This window comes from Alligator sinensis, unplaced genomic scaffold (assembly GCF_000455745.1).
Source record: "Alligator sinensis unplaced genomic scaffold, ASM45574v1 scaffold50_1, whole genome shotgun sequence".
Classification (NCBI taxonomy): Eukaryota; Metazoa; Chordata; order Crocodylia; family Alligatoridae; genus Alligator; species Alligator sinensis.
Genome location: NW_005842059.1, coordinates 2,047,301 through 2,059,432, shown reverse-complemented (window position 1 = coordinate 2,059,432; position 12,132 = coordinate 2,047,301). Strand labels below are relative to the sequence as shown.

At 49.6% G+C, this 12,132-nt stretch overlaps 1 protein-coding gene across 6 annotated transcripts in view; it reads right to left on the bottom strand.

Annotated features, from left to right (window-relative positions):
* FRMD6 (FERM domain containing 6) overlaps window positions 1–12,132 on the bottom strand; it is a 135,523-nt gene that overhangs the window by 29,443 nt on the left and 93,948 nt on the right. For all 6 annotated transcript variants that reach the window (XM_006023088.3, XM_006023087.3, XM_006023089.3 and 3 more), the window contains exons 2-4: window positions 9,033–9,273; window positions 5,301–5,391; window positions 1,224–1,303 (exon numbers count right to left, since the gene is read on the bottom strand). In XM_006023088.3, the coding sequence (XP_006023150.1) occupies window positions 1,224–1,303; window positions 5,301–5,391; window positions 9,033–9,131 (270 nt within the window). In that variant the 5' untranslated portion in view covers window positions 9,132–9,273. The remainder of the gene's footprint in view (window positions 1–1,223; window positions 1,304–5,300; window positions 5,392–9,032; window positions 9,274–12,132) is intronic.

The following is a 12,132-nucleotide window of genomic DNA, read 5'->3' as shown; positions in this document are numbered from 1 at the left end:
GCAAATAACTCAGCGGGAAGATCAGTGTTTACGCTGGTCTCTGAAACGTCGGGAAGATAATGCAGTCCTGGATGCTTCCAGGACAAAATTCATCACCGCGGCCCCCTCCCCTAAAAAGCCAGAGGAGACAACTACTTGAACGATGTTGACCCAAACCAGGATGTCTCTCTCAAATGGATTCTTTTTTATTTTAATAAAATGTTTCCTGCATGTTTTCAGGAAAACTTTCAGGAGAAAAAAAAAATTCAGAAAGGAAAAAAAATCCAGCCCGGTAGCCTGCTGGCTCATCTCGGATACCCTCCACCCGTTCTTTTCTCATCGTCCTCTGTCGCCAACTCCAAAAAGTCAAGTTAGCCACGGGGCAGGATGTTTCTCGACACAAAAAAATGCTCATTTGCCATTTCAAGTAAGAATTTTATTTCAAAAAAGGGTTAGATTTCCAAAGTGACAAAGAAATTCTACAGAAAGGTTAGAGAAAAGGTGCAAGAAAAATGAAGGTGGCTTCCAAAATATGGCTAGAGGTTGTCTGTGAGATTTTACAGAACTTGTGAGTTTTTAAAAATGCATTTCTCCCAGCGCTTAGGGAAAGGCATGCTATTGCCGTGCTCTGAGTTTGTTATCTTAGTGCATTTCCCCCCCGTTATCTCGAGCCTCCAGCAAGAGATGCTGTGAACACCACTTTGCAGAGTTTTAGTTCGGGCTCCTGTAGTGACCCCTTGTTACTCCCTTTTATCAGGCAGCCCCTGCCCCCAGGCCTGATGCCTGGGTTTCTGGGCTAACTGCTCTTGACAGCTCTGCCTTTTATAACAGGGGCTCATTGCAGAGTCCTAACGTCATTGCCCAGCTTTCCCTAAATAGCTTGCAACGGATCCTCTGCACAAGCCTAGGAACCCGCATTATTTCATCACATGATGAGTCTCCTGGTTCTCCTCGTCAGGCACTTTTCAGGGAAGAGCTTCGGCTACCCTCTTGTTAGGAGGCCCGAAGGGAACACAAATTCAAAAACAATCTCAAGCCCTCTGTGCCCCTGTCTTCATCGGGTTCAATTACTTTTCCATGCTTCAAAGCTTCCTCTTCCCCTCACAACTTGCAAATCTTTCCCTGGTGGGTAATGGCCGAGACTAGCCCAAACACTGGCTCTGCAGAGAACGTGACCCGGAGGCAGGATACGACCAGCCCTCGTTCCCGGGATCTCTCCCCAGCCACGTCCTACTACTGCTTACCTTGCTGGCTTCTTTCTTCCATTCCTTTGGGCAGTACTTGTAGAGTTTCTGGGTCAAGTCCATGTAGACGTGCTCATTGTCTGTGTTGGAAAGAGAAGAGGTAAGGTGGAAGAATGCAAAAGCTTTCCCTAGATTTTTTTTTTAGAGAAACCATCTCCCTCCCACCATTAAAGACGCTGAGACCACAGGAATCGACCTTATGCTGAGAGCACATGAATCAACCGGGCTGCGGCGTGAACAAGAAGCAATCATACCTTCACCCTCGGGCATTTCATGCCTTTATAAGCCAAGCTCCCATTGCCCAGTCGGTCAGTAGGGGAAGTATTGGTTTCATGGAGAATGTGACTCGTCTTAGCTCCATCTCTTGGCCACAGTTGGCTCCATTCGTCATGCTAAATGCCACTCATTAGTGACAGGAGTTAGGGACTAGCAGCCTCCCTCCCGCTTCATAAATCAACCGAGTCCGGATCCCACTGTGATTTACGGGTCGTTAATGTTATTACTTTATTTCCCAAAGGGCCTAACCTGGCTCAGGGCTCTACTGTGCGAGGCGTGGGACAGACAGAGCATTGAAGAGGGAGAGTTAACATTTTCCCTGTCTGCATATTTTTCCAAGACCCTTTATTTTGTGCTTATAAAAGGTGCCGGTCAACACTGAGCTGGCAAGAGCAAAGGGACAACAATCAGGCTTCGGACGGGACGGTTCAAGTTGTTACTCGGATAACAGGATTCAGAGCAGGACGGTATCGCGCAGTCGAAAACTGGACAGCAGTGGGTAGAGCCTGACTTGCAACTCCAGAATAGGAAAGTCATTCCTGCTCCAGTGAGAACAAAGGGAAAAAATAATGCCCCAGACCTGCACCCACCCGAAGCACCATGCTTCCTACCGAGTCCCTATAACCCCTCTGCTAGTTGGGCACTGCCTTGCGCTGACGGTTCCTCGAGGGTGCCCCAGGCTTCTTCCTCGTGACTACAGTGGGTTTAGAAAAAGTGCAATGGATCCGAGGAGATCAGGTCTTGTCGGGCAACATAAAGGACTTTGCATTTGTGCGCAGAGAGTTTCTCCTGCCTCTTGTGACCATCCACTTCAGACGGCCTCTCAGAGGTTCCTCTCCATCCGCTCCCGCTCCGGCTAACCCGAGTAGTTTTGTATTGAGAACGACTGTCACCACTTCATGGTTCGTCCTTTCTCCAGACAATACCTTTGCACCCCAGTCCTAGTATTGACACACTTGCATTTTTAAACATTTCCTTATTTACATATGGTGCCAAAGGGGGTGAATTTTAATGCCCAGGTTAAAATCTAGTTCCAGGAATAAACAGGCCAGAGGTAGGTCTCCTTTGAGGATGAACTCAGGTGCTCTAAGGATACATGTAGACCAGTTTTTCAATCTTTTTTTTTAATTTGAGGATCCCTAAAATGGAGGTGCAGCCCCCTTTGAATTGTAAGTGTGGGTATTCACATACTTTTGATTGAGCAGTCATCTTTTGCAGACCCTTTTGACGTAGGCTGCGGACACCCACTCATCTAGAGGGGTAGCTGCCCTCAACACAGATTCAGGCCCTGCCATGTAACGCTGAGACATACAACATATCAAGGTGGACTTACTGAATTGTCAAGTGTTTGGGAGGAAGACTGCAGCAGCTGCCTGGTTGTAGGAGTGCTGCTATTATAGGGATTAAAAGTGTTAGATGTTTAATAATGGAAATGGTCGGCTGTGGACACTGTCGGGTTTTTTTAAATTGAAACCAGTTGATTTTGTGTGAGCAGAAGCGATGGCTCTACGGTGCTCCCAAAGCGCCGAGAAAGAAAACAGCTCTTCCACAAAACCGCGCGTGGAAAGGGTCGGTCTCTCCTTTGTCTGTGCCCTGCTCGTTACTCCAGTCTCCCCATCAGATCCTTCTCATGCTAAGATCTCAGGTGCCAGTATTAGGTCTCTGGAGTGTGCTTTCCACAATGCAAGTCAATTAATTAAAGCTGGAAGGGCAGAACTGCAATGAAAGACAGGACGGGGGCTAAGGGTCTAATCACAGCCACTTAAACACCACTTCCATGGGGATACAACGTACCCAGTGGGACAATGACCAAACCCACTGCAGGACACTTCGCTCCATGTAAGGTCAAGGCCTCTGGGTATTTGCCATCCATGCTCTTCTTGCTGGATATGGGCTATGGAGCCGGCAAAGCCGGTGTTAAGAGATCAGGAGGCTTTCCATTCAGAGAGAAGATGTTCTGCGTGCTGAACTCAACCATCCTTGCGCTTTCATTTCCCCAAGAGCCAAGCAAACCTCCTCCGACCCAGCTACAGAGGAGGTGGAACACTTCCTCCCTGTCCCCCCTCCACGCACTTTATGCGTTACTGATTTTTTTCCAGGGATTTGAGCCAAGGAACAAGGATCGTTCCTACACACCCAACTACAACGCAGGTGCCCAACAGGTGGGAAAGGAGCTGGCCTTTTCTGCCAGGTCCTTCCTCGAACAGGCTACACAGCAGAGAAGAGCGGGTGCTCTGGTCCTGCCTGTAGCATTTGGGAAGGGTCCGAGCTTGTATGTATTTATTAAGGTCCCAGCCTGGGATTCCCGAGGCATTTAAAACAAGATAAAAGCCTGGTGTTTTGGGGAGAGGGAGTCGACGTGAAGACTAGTACAAAAGCACACATCACATGGGGGCAGCTTCCTGCCTACAAAGCCCTTTCGGGGTTCTCCTACACACTTGCCACTGCCGACCGCACGCAGGCATAGGGAATACAGCACACACTGCTGGGAGTTGGACAAGGCAGCAAGCTCCAAGTCAATGATAAAGCCTCAGCCCCAAGTCTGGGTCCACAACTGCATTTGTTTTAACAAGCTCTACAATGCATGGAGGAGGACTGCCCAACTGCTAAACCAGACCATCCCACTCATCGCTGACTGGGAAACTGCAGGAGACTTCGAGACCCCAGTTCAGTAATTACTGGAGCGTGCGCTCAAGGCCCAGGGACACCAACGAGACACAGCCATGTGCCGACGCGTGTGGCTGAATAGCTTTGCTGATCTGAGGCCTCAATGCAGCCCAGCCGTTGAGACTTGCCCTCCCTTCCCATGCAACGTACCCCTTTGGCTAGTCTGCCGTCTGGTAGCAATTATCTCTCAATCACACATGACTCCAAGAGATGCGGCTGGTGAGCCGACAAGAAAGTCAATCGGGTCACGTAAAAGCTAGGGCGGGCTTTGAAGGAAATCAGAACATATTTTTTTAGTCTAGCCTGCAAAGGAGCTCTTATTTATTTACTGAAGTGGCGATTAAACAACATTTTTGGGAAATATAAAGAGTATGTGAATGCTCGTTTAACAACAGCTGTGCTCAGCAGGGGCATGAACCGCATCTCACTGACCTCAGAGCGCTGCAGCTGGCCCCCGGAGATTAGAAAATATGACAGCGTGCACAGCCATTTGTTTAAACACAGGAGGTAGACAGAAACGGCAAGAACTAGATGCGAGACGATCCTAGCCCCACAGTTTTATCCTGGTATTGAACTTAGTACAGACCTGTCCATTGATCTCAAATGAAATTTCTCCGGGAAGCGAGACACTTTTACAATGGCCAATAATTCGTGTCTATCTCTGCTTTCTGGTATAATGAAAAAGTTATTTATTACCATTTAACTCATGGACTGGCAAGTGAATTCCTATCCTGGCAACCCAGACGCTTCTCCTGCATATCACAGCCGACACAACTAGACTGCACGGATAGAAAATTCAAAAAAATACCAGAAGCTCCTTTGTGGCTGCAGAGGACAGGACAAGAAACAGCAGTCTTAAATTGCAACAAGGGAAAATTTAGGTGGGAGATAAGGAAGAATTTTCTTACTACGAGGCTGGTTAAGCCCTGGAACAAATTACCCATCCTCTCTAGGTAATCTGCATCCCTGGAAGTATTAAACAGCAGATTAGACAAGCACTTTGCTGGGATGGTTTAGAAAGGGATGCTCCTGCCCTGAGCAGGGGTTGGGCAAGGTGATTGGACAAGGTCCCCTCCAGCCCTAGTTTGCTAGGGTATTTGGCATACGGAGCTGGAAATTTCCCCCAAGACTTACTCTGTATGACGCTGAGTCCGAAGAGATGGCAGTCCTTCAGCCTCAGAATATCACACACCTGGACAAATAACTCATGACATAATATTTTAACCTGCAACAAAACAGAGGATGCAAGACATCAGTGAGAATCGGCAACACGTTCTGCGCGCGCTGTGCGAGCACGTAGGAGCAGCGGGTTCGATCCTGAAGCCTCCGCACAGACACAGCTTCCACAGAAAGTCAATGCAAGCTTTGCAAGCACGACCGTGGAAACAGGCCTTGCCTTTTGTCACCTTTGTGCAGCTATAAAAAATGTCAAGGCCAAGCAAACAAACGCCTATGCCCCTTGTCATCATGCCACAAATGCCCGACATTTGCGGATGTGACAAAGGTGGTATTAAATTGTGCTGCTATTTAGCAGCAGGCCGCTATTTGCTTTGTGGCAGGATTCATAGATTCATAGATGCTAGGGTCGGAAGGGACCTCAATAGATCATCGAGTCCGACCCCCTGCATAGGCAGGAAAGAGGGCTGGGGCTAGATGAACCCAGCTAGATACTCATCTAACCTCCTCTTGAAGACCCCCAGGGTAGGGGAGAGCACCACCTCCCTTTTCCAGACCTTGGCCACTCTAACTGTGAAGAAGTTCTTCCTAATGTCCAATCTAAATCTGCTCTCTGCTAGCTTGTGGCCATTATTTCTTGTAACCCCCGGGGGTGCCTTGGTGAATAAATACTCACCAATTCCCTTCTGTGCCCCCGTGATGAACTTATAGGCAGCCACAAGGTCGCCTCTCAACCTTCTCTTGCGAAGGCTGAATAGATCCAGCTTCTCTAGTCTCTCCTCGTAAGGCTTGGTCTGTAGGCCCTTAACCATACGAGTGGCCCTTCTCTGGACCCTCTCCAGGTTATCCGCATCCCTCTTGAAGTGCGGCACCCAGAATTGCACACAGTACTCCAACTGCGGTCTGACCAGCGCCCGATAGAGGGGAAGTATCACCTCCTTGGACCTATTCGTCATGCATCTGCTGAGAGCCTGGGCAGCCCGGAGCCACCCAATGTAGATGTCTTCGGGGTTAAAGTGGCCCGATCCTGGGCACTGTGGGCATTCCCGCACAGAATCAGGCCCCTCAAGTCCCAGAAGCACCTGCCCGGCTCTCTTTTCTTACAGAGCCGTGCCTTGGGGAATTTTGGGGCACATCTCTGTAATCAGGCAAAGCCAGGGTTTCTCGCGTACAGAGATGCAGCCCTGGGATTTTGAGGCATGTCTCCATAAGCAGGGAAAGTCAGGATTTTCCTGCAGAGAGACAGGGAAATCCTAGGGGGTGCATCTCGAGAAGCAGGGAAGCCCGACTTGCCCTGCTTAGGGAGATGCACCCTGGGGACTCATCTCTGTAAGAGAGGGAAGCTGGGCAGGTGCTCCCAGGGCTTGTGGGGCCCAATCCTGCACAGGATAGGACCCTGCAAGACCCAGGAGAACATGCCGTCCATTGTCCCACAGCTTTAATGAGCGGGATAACGGGCGACACGCTTCACCCACTGAAGTAGACCAGCTGTGTCAGGACCAGGGATCCTGGTTTTCTCCGATTAAAAAAAAAAAAAAATCCGCAATGTTCAGGTTAAAAAAAGTAACCCAACATCCACAAGTTTCCATGATCAGCATGAAACACCACTATTATACACATCTATGTGTTAGAGGCATTTCTTTTTAATCATGGAAACATGTGCATTTTGTTTTGGGTTACTTTGATTAAAAAAAAATCCCCAATTTTCAGGTTAAAAAAAGTAACCCAAAATCCACGTTTCCATGATTAAAAAGAAATGCCTCTAACACAGATGTGTATATATAGTGGTGTTTCATGTTGATCACGGAAGCTTGTGGATTTTGGGTTACTTTTTTTAACCTGAAAATTGGGGATTTTTTTTTAATCAGAGAAAACCAGGATCTCTGGTCAGGACACATCCCGGACATATGCCGGGACATTTGGCTACATCTACTTCTAGCCTAACAAGCCCTCTCCCACGTTGCAATTCGAAGCCTGCTATGCACAAACCATTCCAGGCAGCCAGTGACCCCTGAGACACGCTCCAGGATTTCAGAGGTTCCCCGGTCTCTGGGCAGGTCTGAAATTCACCCCGGTGACATCGGTACCTACCACTTTTGTTAGGAGAGAATCTTTTTGCCACAGCAATACCAGGACTTAAGTTAGATGCGCCCCGTTTGTCCTGCATGAGATATTTACTGTGCAGTAAATGTCCCAGCATCTACACATACGCCTGTATTAGGGCACACAAAACTAAAAAAAAAACTCTGCATAAGAAGATTTTTCATGCATGTGCAGATGCAGAACCGGGTGGCTGGGGCACCGGGTGGTTAGCCCCGCATTGGAGCACCCTTGTGCCCAAGCCAGCCCCTCCACAGCACATTGAGCCCGGTTGGAGCAGACTCGGGCTGGCAGGCCGACCCCTTGGCCCCTCTGCCAGACAGGGCTGCTCTGACCCGGCTCGATGTGCGGTGGTCCTGGGCGCACATGCAAACTGCATGCATGGGAGCTTCCCAGGAGCAATACACTGCGAAGCAATAAACTCCATGGTTTCTTCATGCTCATTAATGGCGCAGCTAAAACTATAAGATTAAAGGTTTGCTATGGTTTAAAGATGAGAAGGAACTGCAAAGGCCAGCAATGATGCGGGCTCCTTCAATGCATGGTACACTTTCCTTCCCAATGGCGTGATCCCAATTCTCCATTCTCTTGCACACCCGCTTGCACCCATGTAAAGTGCAAGCTGTGTGGGAATAAGACTGATTCCATCTCATTTTAGACCCGTGTCGGACTGTTGTATGTAGCTGCACACAGTGCTTGGGAAACAGGACTCAAGCCCCATACTCTCTGCTCTGAATCTACGGGGTGCAATATCCTCGGTTTCCTCCTCCAACCTAGGCCTCACACACAACTGTTCTTCAAACCCATTCTACTTTTCAAAAGGCCGGGTTTTGCCTTCATCCCCTAGAAATCAGTGGGAGTTCTGCATGAATATGAAAAGCCCGAACAGGACCTGCAACCTTGATTATACCCAGCCCTTCGGCAGGTCGTGTCCTCATGAAGACAGCAAAATTATGTCACTCAGAGCAGCGCCCGATGCCGAAAGAGGACGAGGCGGGAGTGAAATCCTTAGGCACTTTCCAACAGGAATAACTTTTTTTGGAAAGTTTCGCTGCTTTTGCAAACAGGAGGATAAAAATAACAGCGATCTGACCTGCTTTGGAAACACACAGATATTTTTAACAACTGTATTTCCTGTGCCTCAAATCAAAGTGTTTTCCAAAACACAAAGGGAAGGTTACTAAAAAAAAAAAGTCTCAAAGTAATCTGGAAGAGGGCTTGCAAGCACCACTGGGTAAGCTGTCAGGTCATGTTCCCATCCCGCGTTTTGACGTGTGTGGCCATGGAGAAGCAAGGCAATAGTGCTCGTCAAGTGGCCTTGATAATAAATCCTGCTCTGCCCTTAATTCTGATAACCTGCTGCAAGAGAGTTGCCTTGGGCAGAGACTCTGCTTGGCTGTCAATCATCTGGCCCCGCGGGCATCACCTGCGTCATGGCAATCGCACTACGCGGCCAAGACAGAGCTTCGCTGGAGACTCCCGCGTGGACCAGGAAAATGAAGGCTAAACAGGGTACATGCTGGTTGAGAGGCACCGTGGCAAAGGAGAAAGGCCCGGGGCCAGTGCCTCGCGTCCCCTGCAAATACGTACGTGTATAATGATGTTGAGGGAGTCGTCGTTGGGGAGGAAGATGCAAACGCTGCGGCGGTCCTGCATGACTCTGTTATTATGGAAGTTCAATTTGTTCATCGTGTTCTGGGCTCTCTCTAGTGGATCGAGGGGGCGCTCCTGGGCCTGGGAGAAACCTGGGTCGGAGCACTCAGCAGCCGGCAAACCTCCTCATCACCCCGCGCGGCTCACAGGGGGGACGTGCCGGCCTGGCGCGCCAGCGCTGGAGAAAGAAAGAGAGAACAGGGCCAGGTCAGGAAAGGGGGTCGGTCTGGCTACGTGCACCAGGGTGCAATGACCTGGAATTGGTGGTTCTGGCTCTACGTCTGTCCGGAAAGCAAACGTTCCCGTCTCCCATAGCCGTGATTTCAACCCAAAGACTCCAGCGGAGCTCTATTTGCACCGATTCTCAGCACCGTCACGTACTTACCGCCCGCGCTGGCGCGAAAAGCTGCCACTGCCCACACAAAGAAGTATCTGGACTTATTTAAAGGCAAGGTTCTTTGAGTAGATGCGATAACTTTTATTAGACCAATAAAATACGAGTTGGTCTAATAAAAGAGATCACATCCACTCCAAAGAACCTCGCCTGCCTATGGCCTCAGACCAGCACGGCTACAACCAACAACCCAGCGGACTTATTTAAGCACGCGCCGATGAAGAAGTGCAATGCGTTGTATTCAGGGGCTCAGGCAAGGGTCACTGTGCTACTCCTCAAACGTCTGCAATGCATTATCCAGGCAGGTTCTGGCCCGGCGACTCTGAGAGTCAGCATGGGATTTATTCTTCTTTTAAAAAATGCATGCGCTCCTGCTTGGCTTTCACGAGACAGCGGCAGGTGACAGCTACCCAGGGAATAGCTTCCTCCTATCAAGTACCGCGAATAATGCTGAGATTTCACTATCTCTGCGGCTGCAGGCCTGGGCCGACCCCGTTGGCTCACGAAGAATGATGCCACTCCGGGTATCAAATGCCATCATCTGTAAGAGGCCTGCTCAGCATTACATCACTGGTACAGATCGGCGCTTTCAAGGGATTTGAAAAACGACAGCAAATCTCACGCCGTCTGGCAATGTGAGAAGTTCAGGCAGAAAACCGCTCGACCCCAAGGCTTCCATTTTTCAGGCCCATTTTTCCAACCAACACGTGCACGCCGACAGCATCCTTTTCCGTGCTGGCTCGATAGCCAGTCGCCGGCTGCCCGAGCCTGCCAACGCACGCATCTACCCGCACGTCCGTGAGATCCATGGAGAAGCTGACGTGGGAATCCCTGGGAGCGCTCGGCATTGGCGCCTGCCCTGGCCTTTCCCGGCACATGCGGATATCCCGCGGCTGTGCGCGGACTCAAAGCAACTCACGGGAGTGGCAGGGCAGAGGCCCACCAGCCGAGTTGCTGAGGTTCAGGTATCAAGTAAGACATGCCACAAACTGCCTTATTTTAGGTAGGTTTTCCCCATCGCGGATCTGTTGAATGCTAAAGCCAGAGTCCTCGGTGTCAGGTAAACTCACGAAAAGCTCTTCGGAGAGTACTTCAGCTCCAAATAGTACAAAAGCCCCATGCAGCAAGGAGCTCTCGTACCAGGACAGCATTAAACAGCGTCACGCTGACTTGGACTAGCCATGGGTATAAAATGCCTTGCAGACGCGGGGCATTAATCGCCTTCCAACCCCCCCACCCAAAACCTCCCATTATGACACTTTAACACCACTCAAACATCCCAGCTCCAAGGAGGGGGGTTCAAAGAGGACACCGCATACTGTTTGACCTGCGAGAACAAAAGACCGGCTTACTGGGAAACCTCTGCGTGCAGAGAGACATTAGCTACAGTGCCAGAAACTCCAGCTGATCCTCAAAAGGCTTGAATTGGCAGTTTTATTCTTACAGCTCAGGTTCAGAAAAGCCTTTAAAAGGCTTTACTGTCATATGAAAAATGTGGGGGAAATGTATACACGTTGGGAACAAAACAAGAGAGCTCTTCTGGAGGGAAAAGGCGGGGTGTTCGGGTATGCATAGGTGGAGCTTGCTCCTTTCAAACCCCTTGGAGCAAGGGTAGGCAACCTCTTCTGCAACCTGCCCCGGGTCGGCGGTGCACGGCCGGGTGCTAGGGCCCCATTACCGCCGCCTGTCTCCCCAGCAGTACAGGGAAAGTTTTCACTGGACAGATGCAGCCTAAGGGTTGAAAGTTGCTGACCTCTCTATTAGAAGCGGGATGTAGGTGCACGTGCACACACACACACGTGCACACCCACCCTCCCCGTAGCAAAACCCTCAGGTTTTTTTTTCTTTTAAAATGCATTCCCTCCCCTTCCCCAATCATTTCTGACCTTTTCTCTGCCTCTTTTCCCTATAGATAAGTATAAGTAAGCTAAGATGTAGGATAAGCTTTAAACTTTTTTATTTTGGTAGCAAGTTTTTGGTTTTGGATATCCACCGTTTTATATTGTATTATTATCATTTTTGTATTGATTTTTACTGTTGTATATTGTATTATTATCATTTTCATATTGATTTTTATTGTTTCATATGGATGCTGTATGGTTTAGGCCTGTGTTTGTAAGTGAACCAAAGTCAAGTTTCCATTTTTTTATGTCAAGTCTCCATCTTGTGCCCTCTGCCCGGGCATCCCATGTTGCACCTGTACGAGTCACGTACCCCTCCCATGTAAATTGGTTCCTGGATGAATGAGTGCGATTGGGAATGACTGAAATGCAATGGTAGCAGGCCTCTACTCAATGGCCTGTAACGACTGGGCCATCACCTCGCATTGATTCACCCAGGAACCACGCACCTCACCCAGGAACGGAGACAAGACCAGCATTTGAAAGACAAAGGACCCTGCAAAACCAGCAACTCTCACCATTACAGACACCCGAAACTGCACGTCCCTGCATGGAGCGCACATGCTCAGTACACCAGGGGCTGACCCCTGCCTGGGCATGCCTCCTGTCACTAGGGTCACACACGGTCTGCCCTATAACAAGGGGCAGTGAAGACAGACCCAGTGGGAACGCCCTCTCCATCTGGACCAGCACCATGCCACACCGCCGATCCACCCAGAGGCCCTGCCGGCGACCCCCCTCT